We start from the raw sequence: 23,437 nt of genomic DNA, 5'->3' as shown, positions 1-23,437 counted from the left end.
ATAATTATTTATACCCCTGGCAAATTTTTTAAAAAAGTTACCTTTATTCAAGCAGCAAGTAATTTTTTGACAGGAAATGACATAGGTGTCTTCCAAAAGATGATGTACAAGAGGCATTATTGTGGAAAAAAAAAACATTTCTCAGCTTTTATTTACATTTGAGCAAAAAGTGTCCAGTTTGCGTAAAAAAGGAGAAGCCTTCAACCCAAAGAATACCATCCCCCACTGTCAAACATGGTGGTGGGAACCTAATGCTTTGGGGGTGTTTTTCAGCCAATGGACCAGGGAAGCTAATCACAGTAAACGGCACCATGAGAAAAGAGCAATACATGAGGATTCTCACCGACAACATCAGGCCGTCTGCAGAGAAACTTGGCCTTGGGCACCAGTGGACATTTCAGCAGGACAATGACCCAAAACACACAGCAAAAGTGGTGAAGAAATGGTTAGCAGACAACAACATTAACGTTTTGGAGCGGCCCAGCCAGAGTCCAGACTTGAATCCAATTTAGAATCTGTGGAGGGAGCTAAAGATCAGGGTGATGGCAAGAAGACCCTCCAACCTAGAAGATTTGAAGCTCATTGCTAAAGATGAATGGGCAGAAATACCTGTGGAGACATGCAAAAAGCTGGTCTGCAATTATAGGAAGCGTCTGATTGCTGTAATAGCCAATAAAGGCTTTTCTATTGATTATTGAGAAGGGTATGAATAATTTTGGACTGGACACTTTTTGCTCAAATGTAAATAAAAGCTGAGAAATGTTTTTCCCCACAATAATGCCTCTTGTACATAGTCTTATTATCTTTTGGGAGACGCCTATGTCATTTCCTGTCGAAAAATTACTTGCTGGTTGAATAAAAGTAACTAAGTCAAAATTTGCCAGGGGTATGAATAATTATGGGCAGAACTGTAGGTGAAGGACTTACACTCTGCAGAAGCAAAATGCTAGGAACTTTTTGATGACGGAAATAGAATGTTTCAAATGAATTTTGCATTTTGGAAGCAAATTAATAATAAAAATTAAATTGGTGTCCATAGCTTTTAAATTCCAGAAGAATGTCATATGGGGAAATAAAAATCAGCACACCTTCATGTGACTACTGCATGGAAAACGACCGTGTTGGCTTAGGCAAGGCATAAGAAATAAGAAATCCCCCAGTCTTGCTGCTACCAGTTTGCTCCCCCTTTATAAAGGAAAGTGGCATCTGATATGGTGGTATCATTACTGCTAGTTAATCAATACCGTGGCTCCAAAGCAGAGTTCCATCTCTACATATGCACACTATAAAAAAAATTCAAATTCATTAGTATTAACACTAATTTACATTGCTCCAACTACTGGGTACGCCAGCAGCCACAGTACGTTTTATAAAATAATGTATGTGGGTAAAGAGCTTTCATTACTTGGCATACACTGTACAAGCTGTTCTCTTCTGTGGGTCTCCTTGTGTCGGTTGAGATCAGACTGATGGGTAAAACATTTACCGCACTCCGAGCAGTCATATGGCTTTATACCCGTATGGGTTTTTACGTGACGATTGAGAGCCGAAGTCTGACGAAAACATCTGCCACATTCGGGACAAGGGAATGGCCGTTCCCCAGTGTGAACCCTGATGTGCCTAATGAGGCAGCCATTATAAAGAAAGCCTTTCCCACACTGGGGGCAGACGTGTGGACGTTCTATCTTATGCGCTCGTACGTGTCTGTCACAAGAGGCCTTTGAATTAAACAATTTTTCGCATTCACTGCATGGAAAAAGCACTTCCCCGGCATGGAGCCGCAGGTGCATTTCAAAATTTGCATGCTTGAGGAAATCCTTGCCACATTCCGGACACTTTAGTGGTTTACGTTTCAGGTGAGTTAAATGGTGCCGATCGAGACTTGACTTGGTGTAAAAAGATTTCCCGCAGTCAGAGCAAATCCAGGAACTTCCGCCCTGGTGACTTTTCATATGCGCTTCCAGATCGGACAGCGAGGTAAAGCACATCGAACACTCATGACACACCTGGATCTTCTCTTCTAGATCGTCGTCTATAGTTATTGCATCAGAGAGAGGCGCCCCGAACTTTGAGCCAATAGGGGCCTGCCTGTTGTGAAGCGCCTGGTTTTCGAGAACGTTAACCCCTGGTTTCTTGTCAGATTTGCCAAGATTTTCTCCCTTAGGCTGGTTTTGGTTGCTAACCTTTACGCTCTTCACACACCAGACATTGACTGGTCCGGGCTGATGTTGGGCGCTTTTGTTCTCTACTGGGGTGATAACATCTTGAACAAACCAGTCTGCAAAAGACGAATAAATGTAAGTATCCAAAATTCATAATCATGGTATTGGCAGAGACCAGTCTGCAGCACGTGCACGGATTTCTGTAAGTGGCACATATATGTATGAGGAAAGTCGCTGAAAATTCTCCAATAAACCTTCTGGGTGTGAGTATATGCTAAGATATTAATAAAGAATCTGAGAAGTTATATTGAAGGGCTCTGGTCGTCTTAGACTAGTCTGTAATGAAGTAGTTCAGACCATTAATTGTTACCTCTATACTGGCCCCCACTGTACACCAGCAAACCTGCTGTGAGACCCATATACAGGACTCCTTCCCTCCATTACGTATGTGCACTCAGGAGTCCTTTATAAGCATCAGCCGGTCTACAGGCACACAGTGGGAGAAACCGTATTAAATGGGTTGTCTAGTATTAAGATATTGAAAAATTACAACTCCCAGTAACCCCGCTAATCAGCCGTTTCAAAGGGCAGCAGTGTTCATACCTCCTGTTTAATGTAATTACAGCTGATCGTCTATTCACTTGAATGGTAGAGGTAGCTGTAAGGCCCCTTTCACACTGGCTCAGATTTCCACGCGGGTGCAATGCATGAGGTGAACGCATTGCACCCGCACTGAATCCAGACCCATTCATTTCTATAGGGCTGTGCACATGAGCGGTGATTTTCACGCATCACTTGTGCGTTGGGTGAAAAATCGCACCATGCTCTATTTTGTGCGTTTTTCACAAGTGAATGGGGCTGCGTGAAAATCGCAAGCATCCGCAAGCAAGTGCGGATGCGGTGTGATTTTCACGCACGGTTGCTAGGAGACGATCGGGATGGAGACCCGATCATTATTATTTTCCCTTATAACATGGTTATAAGAGAAAATAATAGCATTCTGAATACAGAATGCATAGTACAATAGCGCTGGAGGGGTTAAAAAAATAATAATATTTAACTCCCCTTAATCCACTTGTTTGCGCAGCCGGCATCTCCTTCTGTCTTCATCTTTGCTGTGCACAGGAAAAGGACCTGTGGTGACGTCACTGTGCTCATCACATGATCCATCATGTGATGGACCATGTGATGAGCGCAGTGACGTCAAAGATCCTATTCCTACTGCACAGCAAAGATAAAGACAGAAGAGAAGCCGGGCTGCGCAAACAAGTGGATTAGGGTGAGTTAAATAAAAAAATAAAAATTTAACCCCTCCAGCCCTATTGTACTATGCATTCTGTATTAAGAATGTTATTATTTTCCCTGTGAAGAAGTCCGGGTTCGGGTCTGGGTACCAAACATGTTGATTTTTCTCACGCGTGTGCAAAATGCATTACAATGTTTTGCACTCGCATCTTATCCGGGCCAAAACCATGATGCCCGTGTGAAAGAGGCCTAATTACACCACACTAGTAGATGGCGTGCAGGTAATGATAATGCAGCCTCTCCAAACAGCCGATAGGTGGGGAACCAGAAGTCTGACCCCCATAGATGTGACACTGAAGACCTGAGGATGGGATATCAATATCATGAAACAGGCATACCCCTTTACCATAATCTGAGCCCAGCTCTGTAGGCTGCTCATCATTAGTTTACAGGGACGTGGCGACAGATCCCCTTTAACGTTACATGGCTCATTTATGAATCTAATTGTCCTAATGGTTGAGCAGCAGATAAGGATATTGCATCACAGTCTGTGTCAGTCAATCTGATGATGGTCATGTATGTCAGGGCCCCGCTTTATGATCAGCTTTGCACAGTTAAAAAAAAAAAAAAAAAAAAAAAAAAAAAAAAAGCGAAGTGACATTTGTCAGGGCAGCTGTTCCCGCAAATCTGTAATGTGTAACGGTGTGGTCTCCCGCACAGACACCCGACATCTTATTTCCTTTACAATTACTAGCACCTACAAACCTGCAGCGTTTTCACCTCCTTTAGGCGTCACTTGTTCCTTTTTATAACACTCCTCCTCCTCCTCTTCGTCGTCATCCTCCTCTTCCTCCTCCTCACCATCATCATCATCTTCCTCATCGTCATCATCATCTTCCTCATCGTCATCAATATTGACTATAATAGTTGCTTCTGAAGACTCATCTCCTGCAACATCAAACCGTTAAGATAAAGGCTTATGCAAATAAAGATGACCATCGATAAGCTGACTTACTATGGCGCACCTATGCGGAATCTGCTCCTTTCTTTCCTTGTACAGTATTCTGCACGTTTCACAAGTCCAAGGAACTTGGCAAACTACAGGATGTCTTCTCCGGGCGACCACATTACTAGGATTCTTTTTACTATACAGCAGACTGCCTCTCTATACCAAATAGACTTGTTTTGGGTGCCATTTACTCAGTTAAAGAGAAAACTATTCTATAGAGGGTCAATGAGGTCTATAGTTAAAGATTCACAGAAAGGTCGAAAACAATGTCACTAAAATATTTCTTCTATTTTGCCTACCAGGAGTATTCTGATATTGGCATGTGGGCAATAATTCTGCGCTTTCAAGGCTTTTTTCACTAGTATAGGACCAACACCCAGGTAAAACTGGTATGTTTGTCAGGGGTCATCTGTAAGGCTAGCCAAATGATTTAGGTGTCAGCATAAATGGTGGATTCTCATTTGGACCAGTTATCGGAAATGAGTGTACACACAAACGTTCACTATGTAAAGAGACCGAGGGTGTGCTTGTATTCTCAATAGAGTGATCACTTATTGAAGTGCCCTGGAGCAGGGGTACTTTATATGTCCGGACATTTGTTTAATTTCCCCTGTGTAAAGTAATCAACTCCTCACTTTAAAGGGTTAACGTGCACTGACTTATACTGTTTAATACAGTGTAACTGCATTTTATATGTATGTTGTGATATATATCCTGTTCATTTGCACTGTAATTGTGAGGCTCTGTGGAAAGGGTTAGAGAACGCAGAGACTTTTGGGACTTTGAATGAGAAGCTGGTCATTTTCCACAGCTGCCAATTTTCCACAGCTGCCATAGTGTTTAAAGTAGGGCTGCAACGATTAATCGATGTAATCGATTATATTCGATAACTGGATTCGTTGTCGACGAATCCAGTTATCGAATAATCGCCGATTCGTTGCTATGCGGGCGGGCGGTCGCTGCATCTTTATTTTACCTTTTTACAATGACGCTCCTGTAACAGCCAGGCAGAGCGGACGGCGGCGTAACGTCACTCACGTGACACGCCTGCTCCGCCTCCTTCATTCATGAGGTGGGCGGAGCAGGTGCGTCACGTGAGTGAGTGACGTTACGCCGCCGTCCGCTCTGCCTGGCTGTTAAAGGAGCGTCATTGTAAAAAGGTAAAATAAAGATGCAGTGATTAGTCCGACTTATAAGCATCGGGGCCGGGGCTGTTATGGGGAGGGGGGAGGATCTGTCTATGGCACTGCTATGGGGAGGGGGGTCTGTGTATAGCACTGCTATGGGGAGGAGGGGGGGTCTGTGTATGGCACTGCTATGGGAAGGGGGATCTGTGCACTGTTATGAGGAAAGGGATCTGTGCACTGTTATGAGGAAAGGGATCTGTGCACTGTTATGAGGAAAGGGATCTGTGCACTGTTATGAGGAAAGGGATCTGTGCACTGTTATGAGGAAAGGGATCTGTGCACTGTTATGCCCATAACAGTGCACATATCCCCCTCTCCATAACAGCGCCACCCACAGATCCCCCTCTCCATAACTGCGCCGCCCACAGATCCCCCTCTCCATAACTGCGCCGCCCACAGATCCCCCTCTCCATAACTGCGCCGCCCACAGATCCCCCTCTCCATAACTGCGCCGCCCACAGATCCCCCTCTCCATAACTGCGCCGCCCACAGATCCCCCTCTCCATAACTGCGCCGCCCACAGATCCCCCTCTCCATAACTGCGCCGCCCACAGATCCCCCTCTCCATAACTGCGCCGCCCACAGATCCCCCTCTCCATAACTGCGCCGCCCACAGATCCCCCTCTCCATAACTTCGCCACCCACAGATGCCCCTCTCCATAACTACGCCATCCACAGATCCCCCTCTCCATAACTGCGCCGTCCACAGATCCCCCTCTCCATAACTGCGCCGTCCACAGATCCCCCATAATAGTGTCGTCCACAGATCCCCCATAAGTGTCGTCCACAGATCCCCCATAAGTGTCGTCCACAGATCCCCCATAAGTGTCGTCCACAGATCCCCCATAAGTGTCGTCCACAGATCCCCCATAAGTGTCGTCCACAGATCCCCCATAAGTGTCGTCCACAGATCCCCCATAAGTGTCGTCCACAGATCCCCCATAATAGTGTCGTCCACAGATCCCCCATAATAGTGTCGTCCACAGATCCCCCATAATAGTGTCGTCCACAGATCCCCCATAATAGTGTCGTCCACAGATCCCCCATAATAGTGTCGTCCACAATTTGTTTTAATATGGCCTTTGAACATATTTTTTCAAGTAAGATCATATAAACCTCTCTGTTTTGTAATTTTGTCGTTTTTGCCGATTAATCGTAGAAATTAATCGGCAACTAATCGATTATTCAAATAATCGTTAGCTGCAGCCCTAGTTTAAAGAAGAGCATGTTTTGGAGGGAAAAGCCAGACTTGTTTACCACCAAAACTAGACAGACTGACCATTTGAATGTCTGGTTTAGCTCTGTTGTTATATCTGAAAACCAGTTTTTTTGTCTGGAAAAACTTGTGCTGTTGCCATTGAGTATGATCGAAGCTGTGATGCAAGTCTATGAGAGTCCAGAAATGTAACATTGTACCTGTTTGTGCTGAGTTTATCCATCCACCCCTCCCACTAGAATAGTCTAGTTCAGGTAGAAACTGTATATAAGGAGAGTAGTCAGAGCCCCTAGTGTTCTGCAGTTAGGGATCAGTGATTGGAGGGGGAGACTCTGCCAGTCTGTATGAGTGACCAGAAGAAGACGCTGAGATGGGGGCGCTGAGCCACAGACCATGGGTCACCAGCCCTGTGACCAAGGAGCCACCCGGACTACTGAGCTACAGATTGTGGGCCTTTAGCCTTGGACCAGGGTACCAGCCTTCTGAGAGAGAGGGGGACAGCTAGCTCAGACCTTTCCTCAGCATCAAACCCTTAGGCTCCATTCACACATCTGCAATTCCGATGTGCGGCCCCGATCTGGAAATGCGGACCCGCACTTCCGGGTCCGCATTTCCGTTCCCAAAAAGAATTGTAGATGCCCTATTCTTGTCCGCAATTGCGGACAAGAATAGGCATATTCTATTAGTGCCAGCAATATGCGGTCCGCAAAATGCGGAACACACATTGCCGGTGTCCGTGTTTTGCGGATCCACGGATCCGCAAAACACACACGGACGTGTGAATGGACTCTTATTCTGCAAGGGAGGAGACCGGAGAAGCCAACCCTATGCCTCGCCTATATAGTTTTGCACCTGAATTCTTCCAGTAAAGAAACACTAGTTTACTGCAGACCCTGACTCTCTGGACTTATTTCCCATTAGGGTGCACCACTCCTTACCATTCCTTCCGGAGAGCAGCAACACGTGAGCGTAGCATTGGGGTCACCCCAAACCCTGCCACTACATTATCTTCCCAGGCATGATGAAATCCAACAGTGTCCTACTCTCCCTAGACATCAGGCGTTAGGAGGTCCTGATACACATGAAATGGATGGTCAATCCCAGGGGTAATCAGGTTGTTTCAAGTTAGCCCCTAGCCAGAGAATAGGGTATAACTATTAGATCAGTAGAGGTCCTAGAGCTGGAAACCCCAACCAATCATGAGAATGATGGCCCCATACCCCCAGCATTTCTATGCGAGTTCTGTACAGCACTCCACTGGAACTCCCATAGAAATGAATGGAGCAGCTGCACCTGACTGGCTGCCCAATTCATTTCAGGGGGGGCTGCAGGGGGTACAGAGTCCCTGTTCTAGTGATCGGTGGGAGTCCTAGGACCCCCACCAATTAATAGTTATCTCCTATCCTGTGGATAGGGGATAACTTAAAACAAGGGGAATACCCCTTTAACCTTGCCTATACGGTGATGATTTTGAATTGAAAGTAGGAAGGTAAAATCAGAAGTATGTCTTTAACAAACCTTGTGGCAATGTCTTTTTAGGTGGTAAAGGATCCATCTGGGGTTTCGTTTCTTGCTTTATTTTTAAAGTGTTGTCAGTAATCACGTAAACACCTGTAGATCCCCAAAGAAAAAAAAAAGAAATCAGCAGGCCCCATTGACGAATGTGAATGCACCTAGACCTTGTCGTGAATTGCACCAAATGATCAGAAGGAAATGGGGTGAGGCCTAAGATGCAACATCTGCATGTCAGTTCTGGTGTAAAATTATGTCGCAACATAAGCAAACCAATAATTGGCATAAAGTTATACAAACAAACAGTGTCTAGAGGATTGAGCAGCAACACCAAACACAGCCACAAGTATGAAGAACCCCTACAAATAGCTGATTGTAAAATCCCTTTACCACTTTAGGTGTACAGCAAGCACTGTAGCAAAGTAAACCAGAGCCACATCTGTAACATACCTTGTGACGAAGCCTTTTTGAGTGGTAAAGGAGCCATCTCAGGTTTTGTGTCTTGCCTCAATGTTAAAGTATTATTAGAAATCACGTAAACTCCTGTGTATGGGGGGGGGGGGGGGGGGGTGGACAAGGAAAGGAAGAGTAACAAATATATATATTAGACATACATTATGTATACATTCAAAAGAAGCCATTACTGAACGTGAACTGCAACGGTCCCATACGTATCTCTTTATATATGTGAGGGGTGACCATATGACCAGACGCACACGGGCGAGTTCAGCGAGAGAAACTTGCTGCGTGCGACAGTGTGGTTTCCCGTTCTGACCTCTGCTCCTCTGACAGGATGGCACGGCGTTACAATGATTTATAAGAATGTGCGACCCCGAGGGACCTGGAATTGACTGAAATACACGGACATAATGCAGTCAGTGTAATTCAGTAGATTCGGGGTCTGGAAGGGACACACAGCATTATAAATCCTTGCTCAGAACGGGAAATCACACTGTCACACGCAACAAGTTTCTCGCACTGAAGTCGCTCGTGTGTATCTGGACTTTCAGGTGTTAATAGAGATCAGAATATCCATACACAGGTCCTGTAATAATGACTCTAGGCACCATGTATGTAAGGAGAGTGTTTCCGGTGGGACACATATTGCAGTGCACACCGGGTCACTACGTGAGGGAGGTCCTGATCTCCAGATCAGATTCATGTTGCAGTTCATGTATTGTAGATGAATTTGCTAATAAAGAATTTTAACTCCAACCAGACTAGTGTTATAGGGGGTACTCCGGAAATAACATCAGGATAAGGGACAACTGCTGGGTCAGTAGAGGACCAACCACTGGGTCCATGTCCCAAGTGGGAATAGATCAGTGGTAGAGCGTACACACTACTGCCCACTCACCGTCTATGGGACTGACACAGATAGCAAAGTCTACTGATTGAGAAAACCCCTTTAAAAGGAGCAAAGTAAAATATGAATGACCTATCCAATAGGTCATCAATAGTGATGAGCGAGGCAAGCTTAACCCCTTCAGGACCAGGCCATTTTTTGCAAATCTGACCAGTGTCACTTTATGTGGTGTTAACTTTCAAACGCTTTTACTTATCCAGGCCATTCTGAGATTGTTTTCCCGTCACATATTGTACTTCATGACACCCCTCAAGGTATTCAAAACTGATTTTACAAACTTTGTTAACCCTTTAGGTATTCCACAAGAATTAATGGAAAATAGAGATGACATTTCCGGATTTCACTTTTTTGGCAGGTTGAATCCATTTGAATCCCTTTTTTTCCCGCTAACAAAGCAAGGGTTAACAGTCAAAAACAAAACTCAATATTTATGGCCCCGATTCTGTAGTTTACAGAAACACCCCATATGTGGTTAAAAACTTCTGTACGGGCACACAGCAGGGCGCAGAAGGAAAGGAATGCCATACGGTTTTTGGAGGGCAGATTTTGCTGGACTGGTTTTTTGTCCCATTTAAAGCCCCCCTGATGCAGCCCTAGAGTAGAAACTCCCCAAAAAGTTACCCCATTTTGGAAACTACAGGATAAGGTGGCAGTTTTGTTGGTACTATCTTAGTGTACATATGATTTTTGGTTGCTCTATATTACACTTTTTGTGAGGCAAGGTAACAAAAATATATAGCTGTTTTGGCACTGTTTTTATTTTTTGTTAGTTATTTACAACGTTCATCTGACAGGTTAGATCATGTGGTATTTTTATAGAGCAGGTTGTTACGGACGTGACAATACCAAATTGTTTCAGTTTTACATGATAAAGCACATTTGAAAAAAAATATTTTAGTGTCTCCACATTCTGAAAGCCGTATTTATTTATTTTAATTTTTTTGGGGGGTGGGGGGGGGGGGGCGACTGTCTTGTGTAGGGTCTTTTTTTCGGGATGAGATGACTATTTGATTTGTACTATTTTAGGGTGTATATGACTTTTTGATCGCTTGCTATTACACTTTTTGTGATGCAAGGTGACAAAAATATTTGACACCGTTTTTATTTTTATTTTTTTACGGTGTTCATCTGAGGGGTTAGGTCAAGTGATATTTTTATAGAGCAGGTTCTTACAGACGCGGCGATACCTTTTTTTTTTTTTTTACTAAATTATTATTTTTTTAAACTTTATTTTTTAAACTTTTTTTACACTTTATTTTTTGTCCCACTCGGACTTCAACTTTTGGGGGTCTGTTCCCCTTTACAATGCAGGACTATACTTCTGTATTGTGATGCATTGGCTGTAAGTGCATCACACACTGTAATACACTTCAGCCAGCATGCCTGTTAGATCCTGCCGCGGATCGGGCGCGCGCATCTCCTGCACCCACTCGATAACAGCGCCGTACATGTACGCGCTGGTCCTTAAGTCACGGACATCTGCGGCGTACATGTACGGAGCGGGTCCTCTACGGATTAAGATCTCTATACAGTATTAGGCCTCATGCACACGACCGTTGTGTGCATCCGTGGCCGTTGTGCCGTTTTCCGTTTTTTTTCACGGACCCATTGACTTTCAATGGGTCCGTGGAAAAATCGGAAAATGCACCGTTTGGCAGCCGCATCCGTGAGCCGTGTTTCCTGGCCGTGAAAAAAATATGACCTGTCCTATTTTTTTCACGGCCAACGGTTCACGGGCCCATTCAAGTCAATGGGTCCGTGAAAGAACACGGATGCACACAAGATTGGCATCCGTGTCCGTGATCCGTGGCCGTAGGTTGCTTTCATACAGACGGATCCGAAGATCCGTCTGCATAAAAGCTTTTTCTGATCTAAGTTTTCACTTCGTGAAAACTCATTTCCGACAGTATATTCTAACACAGAAGCGTTCCCATGGTGATGGGGACGCTTCTAGTTAGAATACACTGCAAACTTTGTACAAGACTCCCCCCTGCTGCCTGGCAGCACCCGATCTCTTACAGGGGGATATGATAGTACAATTAACCCCATCATATCCCCCTGTAAGAGATCAGGGCTGCCAGGCAGCAGGGGGCAGACCCCCCCCCCCCTCCCCAGTTTGAATATCATTGTGCGGCCCCCCCCCCCTCCCCTGTTGTTAACTCGTTGGTGGCCAGTGTGCGCACCCCCCTCCCTCCCTCCCTCTATTGTTTTAATACATTGGGGCCAGTGTGCGCGCCCCCCCCCCAACCCCCCCTCCCTCCCTCTATTGTTTTAATACATTGGGGCCAGTGTGCGCGCGCCCCCCCAACCCCCCCTCCCTCCCTCTATTGTTTTAATACATTGGGGCCAGTGTGCGCACCCCCCCAACCCCCCCCCCCCTCCCTCCCTCTATTGTAATCATCATCGGTGGCAGCGGAGTAGAAGATTTTCATACTTACCTGCTTCTTGCTGCTGCGATGTCTGCGTCCGGCCGGGAGCTCCTCCTACTGGTAAGTGACAGGTCTGTGCGGCGCATTGCTGTCACTTACCAGTAGGAGGAGCTCCCGGCCGGACGCAGACATCGCAGCAGCAAGAAGCAGGTAAGTATGAAAATCTTCTACTCCGCTGCCACCGATGATGATTACAATAGAGGGAGGGAGGGGGGGGGGGGGGGGGTTGGGGGGGTGCGCACACTGGCCCCAATGTATTAAAACAATAGAGAGAGGGAGGGAGGGGGGGTTGGGGGGGCGCGCGCACACTGGCCCCAATGTATTAAAACAATAGAGGGAGGGAGGGGGGGGGGGTTGGGGGGGCGCGCGCACACTGGCCCCAATGTATTAAAATAATAGAGGGGGGGTTGGGGGGCGCGCGCACACTGGCCCCAATGTATTAAAATAATAGAGGGGGGGTTGGGGGGCGCGCGCACACTGGCCCCAATGTATTAAAACAATAGAGGGAGGGAGGGGGGTGCGCACACTGGCCACCAACGAGTTAACAACAGGGGAGGGGGGGCCCACTGGCCACCAATGAGTTAAAAACAGGGGGGGGGGGGGTCTGCCCCCTGCTGCCTGGCAGCACCTGCCAGGCAGCAGGGGGCAGTCATGTACACAGTTTTTTTGTATATTCTAACCTGAAGCGTCTCCATCACCATGGGAACGCCTCTGTGTTAGAATATACTGTCGGAAATGAGTTTCACGATGTAGCTCATATCCGACAGTATATTCTAACATAGAGGCGTTCCCATGGTGATGGGGACGCTACAAGTTAAAATATACCATCGGATTGGAGAAAACTCCAATCCGATGGTATAACAGAACTCCAGACTTTACATTGAAAGTCAATGGGGACGGATCCGTTTGAAATGGCACCATATTGTGTCAACATCAAACGGATCCGTCCCCATTGACTTGCATTGTAATTCAGGACGGATCAGTTTGGCTCCGCACGGCCAGGCGGACACCAAAATGACTTTTTTTTCATGTCCGTGGATCCTCCAAAAATCAAGGAAGACCCACGGACGGAAAAACGGTCACGGATCACGGACCAACGGAACCCCGTTTTGCGGACCGTGAAAAAAAACGTCCGTGTGCATGAGGCCTTAATCTGAAGTTTTGAACAAAGCGACTTTGGGTGCAGCATCTGAAGCTTGCTTCGCTCATCACGAGTCATCAATATCAGATGGGTGGGCGTTAGACTCCCGACACCGCTGTGTGAAGCAGCTATGACCTCAGTAACGCCACATTCATAGGTCACACATCATAAATAACTAGGCCTGGCCTCCAATAGCAAGAACAGCTATAAAATGTACGGCACTGTAAGGATGGGTCATCAATGTCTACTCTTAGAAAGCCCCTTTAACCCCTCAGGTGTGTAACAAGCAGTAAGGTAAACCAGATGTACGTCTTTGACAAACCTTGTGAAAATGCATTTCTGTGTCGTAAAGGATCCATCACAGGTTTAATTTCTTGCTTTATTGCTGAGGCATTATCAGAAATCACATAGACGTCTGTGGAGCAATAGCAAAATAAACAAATATATACAAACAGGATAGATAGATAGATTAACCAATCCTATGGAGGGCCGAGAACGAGCGGAGTGCATCACTGCGCAGGGAAAACGTGCTAACAGAAGGGGCCGCTAATCCAGTGCTGTATCTCCATCATTTTCAGGATGGATGGGGTCCCATAGGTCAGACCCCCACAATGGTGGGATACCCGAGATTTAATGATTGATGAGTTGACCATCTTTGTCACAGCATTGTGGAATATGGCGTTATCACTGGAACGTATCACCTCAGCCTCAGTTGTGTTCTGACATAAACCTGCCAATCTGAAGGTGTAAACCACAATCTGTATTCCGACTACGGATGAGCGAATTTCAGGTTATGAAATTTGTTTGGTGTTAAAAGCAGAATTGCGCTATGGATTCCGTTACCACGGACCATAACGCAATTCTACGTCATAATAGAAGTCTATGGCCTGCATAACGGATCCGTCCCATTTCCATTATGCAGGAGAGGACTCAGGATCAGGAGAGGACTCCCCTGCATAACAGAAACGGGACGGATCCATTATGCAGGCCACAGACTTCTATTATGACGTAGAACTGCGTTATGGTCCGTGGTAACGGAATTCATAACGCAATTCTGCTTTTACCACCAAACAAAGTGCAAACTAATTTCAAAATATCAAAATCGCTCATCTATAATTCTGACGATAGAATGATGGGTCTGACACACAGGACACCAGAAGGGAAGCATTTTTTTTTATCATCTCCTGGAGGGGTTGTCTGGGAGCACATCATTTCCAACAGGTGCGGGTAGCCTGCCACCACTACGAAAAGGATGATACTTACCTGCTCCATGCCTCCTTCTGCATCTCCATCTTCCATGCCAGTGTTTTTCTTCCTGTCCGCATGGGCACGGTCACCTGATCCTCTTCAGAAGTGACGAGTGTCTTGTGGACACATCACTGATGAAGCCAGTGGTTGACTGAAAAGAATCAGGTGACCGTGTCAGACGGGAAGAACCCTGGACTGGAAGATGGAGATACGGGAGCCAGCGCCGAGGACTGGAGCGGCGTGGAGCAGGTAAGTACGATCTATTCAGCAGGGGAGGCAGGGGGGTGGGTGTACTCCTGGACAAACCCTAGTTTGCTACTCACCTGAGGACTTGCATTCGTCGTCTACTGGAATCGTTATAATCAAAGGTTTGCCTTCTTTTATACTAGATTCGATGTCTGGCTTCACAACAGCAGATTCTGTAAAGAAGGAGTTTTCTTTATCTCAATAAATTGCAATCATTGAAATAAACCACAATAAAAGCTGGACACAGACGGGCAAGTATACTGCATGGGCTTCTTCTGAAGATCAGGCCTGGGAGAACGGTCAGGAGCCAGTGTCGTTAAGGGGAGACTTACAATATGTTGTAAATGTCTCTACAATGCGAAAATCCTTCTCATTTGTCCTAGAAAAGGATCGGCACGCTGCGGCATTACTGACGGCAATACAAGCACTTACATAGGGAGGCCACTCTGGCGCTCTAAAGCATCTATCACACGGGAGGATGATCCTGCCAAATAGCAGCCAACGTACCTAAGAAAATGAGCTTCTGATAGTCGGCCTGTGTAAATGTGTCGCCAATCACGACAAATGAGCAAAACACTTGTGACCCATTTGTGTGGCACATAAAATCATCAGTGGTAGGCGGCACATCGCCCGTGTAAAAATGGATGTACTGCCAACAACCAACCAGTCTGTGTGGGGATGAATGATCATAGTCAGGATCATTCGTCCCTATACATAGGGGATGACTGCTGCATGTAAACGCAGCTCACATGAGCGGGCAATGATTGGGTCTACTGATCGTAGTTCTGTGTGTAGGGGTGCACCGAAATGAAAATTCTGGTCCGAAACCGAAAATTCAGGATGCCCTTGACCGAAAACCGAAACTGCCTTTTTGCCCAAATACTTTTTTTAAGTAAAAAAAAAAGGAAAGTGAATTAAAATATAAAGTTAAACAGATACATAGATATTATACACACAATGCCACCCAAAGTGGTTATTTTTAAAAAAATGTCACTCTCCCCCCCCCCCCTCCCTTGTCACTCTCATTCTACCCCCCCCCCCTCCCTTGTCACTCTCATTCTACCCCCCCCTCCCTTGTCACTCTCATTCTACCCCCCCCTCCCTTGTCACTCATTTTACACCCCTCCCTTGTCACTCATTTTACACCCCCCCTCCCTTGTCACCTCTAGTGTAGCCTGTGTAGCGTGGCCGAGCTCTGTTCGGTCCGCGGTACAGGAGCATTTGTTTCTTGTACCCGGCCGGACTGAAAGGAAGTGCACACTAAGTGAGCACTTCCTGTCAGTCTGGCCGGGTACAGGAAACAAAAGCTCCTGTACCGCGGAACGAACAGAGCTCGGCCACGCTACACTAACAACAGCAGTAGCACAGAGCAGACACAGCAGGCTGCGCAGCACTGAGCCGGAGATTCTTTAGAGCGGCAAGCGTTTAGGAGGCACAGCATGAGGGGCGCCGCCGGCCGGCCGCCCGAACGTATATAACCAACCATATTTTCTGCCGATATGTACCAATATCGGCCGAAATGGATTAGGCCCATTTTCGGCCGCCGGAATTTCGGTGCACCCCTAGTATCGGCCCATGTAAAAGGCCCCTAAGGGGCTGTACAATGGCTCTATTAGCTGCCATAGAGTTACACAGACCCTATAATGTTCCTCCACGTGTCTCATTTGTACAAAGACCTTCTTTCCTACAAAGCTCACAGTGTCTGCATGGATGTGATATGTACATGAAGAAATACAGAGTATTCCATCTATACAAAGCTGAATTGGAAACCTCAATCCAGAATGCAAGCTTTTGCTGCTAAGATATTGAACGGGTTAGAACTTTGATGGCCTATCCTCAGGACGGGCAATCAATATCAGATCGGTGGGGTCCAACAACCCACATCCTCGCCGATCAGCTGTTACCTCCTAGCTTTAGTGCTGGAACTACACAATGGACGGCGCTGTGCACTGCCGGAGATACAAGGTAACATCTGATCGCCGGGGTGTCAATATCAAAATACTAGACAAGGCCTGTACGGATATGGACTTCTATCAGCCCATACTGAGGTCTTCTCAAAGAACAAAAAAAAAAAAACTGATGAAATGATTGAGCTCGTCTGCCGCTTTGTCCTGTCCATAAGGGTGGTCTTAGCATCTTCCATGCAGGATGTGAAGGACACTTAGGCTAGGTCTACACAACGACATTTGTTGTGCGACAGATAGGGCGCAACATTTGTCGCGCGACATTTTGTTGCACCAATGTCGCGCGACAATTTTTATAATGGCAGTCTATGGTGTCGCACTGCAACATGTGACATGCTGCGACTGCGACGCGACAGTCGTAGAAAAATCCATCTGTCGCGTCGCAGTCGCAGCATGTTGCATGTTGCAGTGCGACACCACAGACTGCCATTATAAAAATTGTCGCGCGACATTAGTGCAACAAAATGTCACGCGACAAATGTCGTCGTGTAGACCTAGCCTTACCCTTTATGTCGCTCCCTTTTGTAGCTACAAATAACAAAATCTTTGTAGGGTTTCTGGTTTCTCACCTTGAGGAAGCGTCTTCTCCACAGGCTCCATTCTATCTTCCATGTACAACCCGATTCAGTCGCTGCAAGGACGATGTCAGGCTTTATAAGAACACAAGCTGTGGACAGCCAGAGGAACAACATCACGTTAGGTTACACTGTGCATGGAAAGTGTAGACACCAGAAAGAAGACATGAAGTCACTGGTACGAAGCTCCTCTCCGGGGGCCTCAGCGGTGAGGGACGTTGCCCCAGATATGTTAGTCTAGGGCTACACAACGACCTGATGGTCGTTAGTCAATGGTGTCACACTGCGACATGCTACAAATGCAACACTACAGTCACCAAAAATCCATCCAAGTTAGACTTTTGTGCGACTGTTGCATCACCGCATGTTGCAGGGCGTCACCATTGACCATCATTATAAAAACACTGTGCGACATACATGTCACAATGTAGCTGTACTCTCTCTGCCGCGCGACGCATGTTGCCCTAGCCTTAGTGATAAACCCTAAGACATTGTGTACATCTGAATAAAGGTCTGCAGTTGTCGAAAGTATCAGCGCGGTACTTATACGCGTCGTCTCAATGTGGCGGCAATGCCTACGCCAACCACATCCATGGTACCTTAGATACTAGTCAAACGGATGCAGCCACGACGCCCCCGGAGTAACAGCTCAGTAATGCCTTGAATAGAAGCGGGGGGGTGTAGGATAAAACACTGGTTCGTTTTTCTTAGCTTGGTTACTTTAAATTAGTCTTTTTGGGATTTTTTTCTTTTAGCTACATTAGGCTCTTGTTGGCATCACCTTTTGGCCACGCATTTGACATATGTGCCAGTAAAGCTCTCGCCACAATATGCCAGGGATCAGCAATCTTTGGCACTCCAGTTGTTGTAGTTTTACAACTCCCAGCATTCTCTATTCATTTGTATGCGAGTTCTTACAAAAGTAGAGCAAGTATGCATGATGGGAGTTGTAGTTTCACAACAGCTGGAGTGCCGGAGGTGGCCTACCCCTGCAATATGCCAGTTAACCGATAGAGAACCCTTTTGGCCAGTATATATCGGTGTACTTTTTTAAAAGTTTAGGCGACACAGTTTTTCTATTCAGAGGTAGCGTATGTCATAGGTCAGAGGTATCGACAGCAAACATTGGGCAATCCTCCTGATGTACACCTCTGGTGGAAGGCTGACATCGGAGCCTCAGTTATGACATATCCTGTGAGTACAGGCCACAGCAGAAGTGGACAGGTACGTGTCCGTTACCACTGCAGCTTCCCCCATTTAGATCTTGCACTCCCTCCCATCTGCCTGGTGCGGACTCTGCAGTGCCCTGAATTATGAAGGCCAAAAGCCCAGGAGAGGCACGTCTTTGTGTAGGTTCCTATCGCTGGTAGATGGGCCCGACGTAATTTTGATAAAAAATGTGCGCAAAGAGCTTCTACTTAGGCTACTTTCACACTGGCGTTTAGTGCGGATCCGTTCAGATAATACAACCGTCTGCATCAGTTCAGAACGGATCTGTTTGTATTATCTTTTAACATAGCCAAGACGGATCCGTCATGAACTCCACTGAAAGTCAATGGAGAACGGATCAGTTTTCTATTGTGCCAGATTGTGCCATAGAAAACGGATCCGTCCCCGTTGACTTACATTGTGTGCCAGGACAGTTTAGTCAAGCAGCGTTTTGTTGTCCGTCTCCAGAGCGGAATGGAGACTGAACTGATGCGTTCTGAGCGGATCCTTTTCCATTCAGAATGCATTAGAATGCAAACTGATCCGTTTTGGACCGCGTGTGAGAGCCCTGAATTGATCTCACAAACGGAAAGCCAAAACACCAGTGTGAAAGTCGCCTTACCATCCAGTAAGTATAGCAGTGATGCAGTCTACTTGTATTCGTGTTTGCATGTGTCTTTGTGCATAAAGCGGTGTGCTGTTACTTGTAGTCCTCGTTTGCTTTTAAATGATTGCAGCCATGGTAGCGCGCACCCGACCCCCTGGTGCTGGTCGTACTTTCTTTTGCTCTTCCGGACTGCAGTGTCGGCTTTTATGTTTCCACACATTACATTTGTGATTACCCGGAGAGCGCTGGGTCTGGTAATTCTCCGGCGTCACGTCCCTATTCAGACCTTTCGCTTCCTCTTTTATATAAAGATTTGTTCAGTTTTAGAGAAATAAACTGCAAAATCATCACAAAAAAAAAAAAACAACAAACTAAAATTCGAAGAGAAAAAGTCCCAAGATCTCCTTTGAAAATATCGGACCCTTCTACACACATACAGCGACGACTAAAATCTTATTTTTGAAGTTTCTGCTCCACTTTTTCCAACACTAAACAAAAAACCTAATGACACCAAAGATTGAGAAATACGATTGTGAATCCCACCACAATGGAGGCGAATGGTGACGACCTCGGTGAAACACGTCGACAGATCAGATTTGTCTATTCCCGTTGATTCCTGGCAATGGAAACCACCACGGCGCCCGATCACCAGACTGGATCATGGTGGTTTTCTTGATCAGTTGCTGTCCTAGCCGTCAGGCCTGAACCAATCATATGCTGACCAATAAAGGGTTATGTCATTTTTATGATGGACAGGTCCTGAATTTGGCAATTTTTGGGCAAGGTCTGTATGGAGGTAGTTTATGTTAGGCTCCTCTATATGGGATATTAACACGCTCAAGCTTCATGCTCCCCATAGACAACATGCAAAAACATACCAGCAGGCTCCTGGCCTTAAGGGGGCAATCTGGTTGCATTTCCTATATTGATTGGTGGGGGTCCTAGCAGTAGGACCCCCACTAATCTAATAGTTATACCCTATTCTCTGGATAGGGGGTAACTAAACCAACAGAATACCCCTTTAAGGAGTTGTCCAGCTTTCAGATATTGAGGATTAGGTCGTCAATAACAGATGGTTGGGGGTCCGACACCAGCACCCCTAACAAGCAGCTCTTTATGTCAGCAGCCGCAGATCGTGGGGGGTGTCAGACCATTAACAATCTAATATGGGCGACTTATCGGACCGATTATCTGACATGATGGGGAACAAAGCCGACGCTCCCGATCGCCGTCAGATCATCTGCATTTACATGCAGCAAAATGGGGAGAAGCAAACAACTCGGCGATCGCTCGTCCCCATAGAGAGCGATTGTTCCAGCGCAGCAGACCGCGGTTTACACGCCACAATCTGCCGGGCAGGATCGGTGGTTTTCAGCAGGACAGAACAGCATTTGCTCGTTCATCGGGTGATCGCCGACAGATTATCGGGGACAAGTGTTTGAGCAAACGCTCTACCCCGTTAATTTGATAGTCTGTGTAAAAAGACCCTAAAAGTCGCCCGTACACCTTCAATAGCGGACAGCAATAATACTTTAATGTGCATGTTCATGGCAGCGTGTCACTCTAAGTCCATGTAAATCGTGTATTCATATAAACTGGGATTTGGGGGGTACTATCGCTCCATGGGGGGAGAGCGCCTTAATCAGCTTAAGGAGACTTCTAGGCTTTACATGCTCCTCTGGAATTCTGGGAAGAAAGGGATGCAAATGAGCGCTTAACAAGCTCCGCCTCTGATGCCACCAGATATTTATAGGGTCGAACACTGACTTCTAGGATATCTGGTGGCTTCAGAGGCGGAGCTCGTTAAGCGCTCATTTGCATCCCTTTCTTCACATAAGCTCCACCTAAAAATATTTCAGCTTTTGATTTCAGTTCCCGTTGTTACCTCCAACCTCTAAAGTTAAAGGGGTTCTGTAGCTTTTTCTTACCGATGACCTGTCCTCTGGATAGGTCATCAGAATCTGATCGGTGGGGGTCCGACACCTGGGACCAGCTGTTTGGGAAGGCAGCGGCGCTGGCGGTGGAGCTGCGACCTTCTCGCTGTTTCCCGCGGGGCCCAGTGATGTCATGATTAGTATCACTGGCCTGGGCGGGGCTAAGCTCAGTTCACATCAATGGGGCTTGGCTGCTCCCAGGCCAGTGATGCTAGTCATGACATCACTGGGCCCGCGGGAAACAGCGAGAAGGTCGCAGCTCTGCTGCCTTCCTAAACAGCGGATTGGCGGGGGTCCCAGGTGTCAGACACCAGTGGAATAGACGCTATCCTGAGGATAGATCATCAGTAAGAAAAAGCTGCAGAACCCCTTTAAAAAGGGGTTGTCCGGGATTGGGGACATTGTTCTAAGTGTACAACAGTGACACAAATATTACACACAGGCCTGTCCTACCTTTGCCACATGTCTGATGCCATGTTTTGATATCGCAAATTCTCAGGCAGAATTTCTCATAGTCAGTGACGTCCCGGGTCCCTTGCTGCAGAGCGAAGCCGCCTCTTCCGCTTCGCAGGGAGCCCGGTGACGTCACCGCCAGCCTCAGTAATTATGCAGATCACAGGGAGGGGAGGTGACTAGGCTGGAAGACATCGCGCAAAGCTACGCCCCTCCGGCCTGGTGACTTCACCGTCAGCCTCAGTAATTATGCAGAGCGCAGGGAGGGGTGGTGACTAGGCTGGAAGATATCGCGCTAAGCTACGCCCCTCCAGCCCAGTGACGTCACCATCAGCATCAGTAATTATGCAGAGCGCAGGGAGGGGCAGTGATAAGGCTGGAAGACATTGCGCTAAGCTACGCCCCTCCGGTGACGTCACCGGGCATGGCACTTTCTAATGAATGAAGGAGGCGGAATATTAATGAGGGGGCGGAGTTACAGCAGGGATGATAGCTGTAACCACATGATGCCGCGCTGGGCACAGGGCAGTGCGACAGGAAGTTAGGCAAAGATAAACATAGATGTAAACAATGCGTGGGGGACACCGTCGGAGCCAGGTAGAAGTGGCGAAAATACCTAAAAACATATGGGGGGGGGGGGAATTAGGTGAGTACACGTCTTAAAAAAATAAAAAATATCTGATCCCGGACAACCCCTTTAAGAGCAAGTCCACACAGAACATAATTTGCACACACTAAACGCAATCACAGAAAAGACTAATTGAACTTGCGTGCCAACGATCCGTTTTTCCTGACAATCCGTATCGCTCACGTGAAAGCGGCCTTTACACATCAGTGATTTTCCAACGGCGGTGGGTCAGTGAAAATCCTACAGGGACGCGGACTATTCTGGTCTGTGACGTGCACCAGACACGCTCATTGAGGTCTACGCTCCGTCGGCGGTTTTCACGGACCACTGATAGGAGATGCCCTAAAAATTCATTTCCAGTCCGGCGGTGCGCGTGGAATACGGATGTCATACGGAGGGCAGAAAAGAGACATGGCGATCCTTCATGGGTGAACCACTGGCGGCATCGGGTCTCATTCACACCAGTGCACGTCGGCTCCGTTTTCTATCCACAAGGGGCCGGAGCAGAATAGAAAGGGGAATGTTACTCTATGGAGCCATCACGCCTTCAGTAACTCGCAGGCAAGTTTTCCATCACATCATACATTTTTTAAAAGCGTGCCACGTGACGACATGTACCGCCATATTCGCCACAGATGCTCAATGCACCATACAGCGCACAATGTGACCCCATTACATAAAAGCACACTGAAGGCCTGACTGAGCGGCCACGGTCCTATCCCATCACGGACGGACGCACGCACCGCGGTGGAACATGGCGGTGGCCGATACCCGGAGCGACCATAGAGCTCAGCTATAGGAGGAAATGATCCTGTACCTTAATAAAGCATCAGATGCCACCTGTGCTCTCATCTATCCACTCTCCACAGGCTCCAGAGCAGACCATGCACCCCACACTGCACATCTGGACAGCCCCTTTAAATGTGAGCCACATGACCGCTCATGGCGACGCACAGCATCAGAAAGGAGCCGTGCACACGGTGCGTCCCCTCACAACGCAGAAATACGACCAAACCCGAAACCACAATACAAGTGAGAGCCGCTGCCATACCTTCTGCTGCCACAAATAAAGAGGACGTGCAGGAAGAGCGCCCTCATTGGTCGGCCTCCGCAGCGACTTCCGGGGGTTGTAGTTCAGCGCGGCGGACGACGCGTAGGGTGAGCGCGCCTCAGGACTACAATTCCCAGAAGCTCTTGCGATGCTCTCCCTGTCATGTGACTTGGAAGAACCAATAGACGTGCGATGTTGGCGTCCTCCGCTCCCCGCTGTGCGCTGGAGAGTTCAGTGAGGTGGAAAGTTGCTCTG

General features: G+C 47.1%; 1 protein-coding gene across 3 annotated transcripts; it reads right to left on the bottom strand.

Annotated features, from left to right (window-relative positions):
- Window positions 1–852: 852 nt before the first annotated feature.
- Window positions 853–23,231, bottom strand: LOC122946767 (zinc finger protein 691-like). Of its 3 annotated transcripts, none has more exons than XM_044306567.1 (8): window positions 23,183–23,231; window positions 17,295–17,392; window positions 14,839–14,934; window positions 13,590–13,682; window positions 8,782–8,874; window positions 8,338–8,430; window positions 4,173–4,355; window positions 853–2,278 (listed from the first exon to the last, which is right to left on the bottom strand). In XM_044306567.1, exons 2-8 carry the CDS (start codon window positions 17,335–17,337, stop codon window positions 1,368–1,370), a joined length of 1,512 nt encoding a protein of 503 aa, XP_044162502.1. In that variant the 5' UTR covers window positions 17,338–17,392; window positions 23,183–23,231; the 3' UTR covers window positions 853–1,367. The 3 variants fall into 3 exon arrangements, with proteins under 3 accessions (XP_044162502.1, XP_044162501.1, XP_044162503.1); XM_044306566.1 differs by lacking the exon at window positions 23,183–23,231 and adding an exon at window positions 22,949–23,168; XM_044306568.1 differs by lacking the exon at window positions 23,183–23,231 and adding an exon at window positions 19,214–20,050.
- Between the last annotated feature and the right edge of the window lie 206 nt (window positions 23,232–23,437).

The sequence above is a fragment of the Bufo gargarizans genome, chromosome 9 (assembly GCF_014858855.1).
Source record: "Bufo gargarizans isolate SCDJY-AF-19 chromosome 9, ASM1485885v1, whole genome shotgun sequence".
Taxonomy (NCBI): domain Eukaryota; kingdom Metazoa; phylum Chordata; class Amphibia; order Anura; family Bufonidae; genus Bufo; species Bufo gargarizans.
This window is presented reverse-complemented; position numbering and strand designations above follow the sequence as displayed.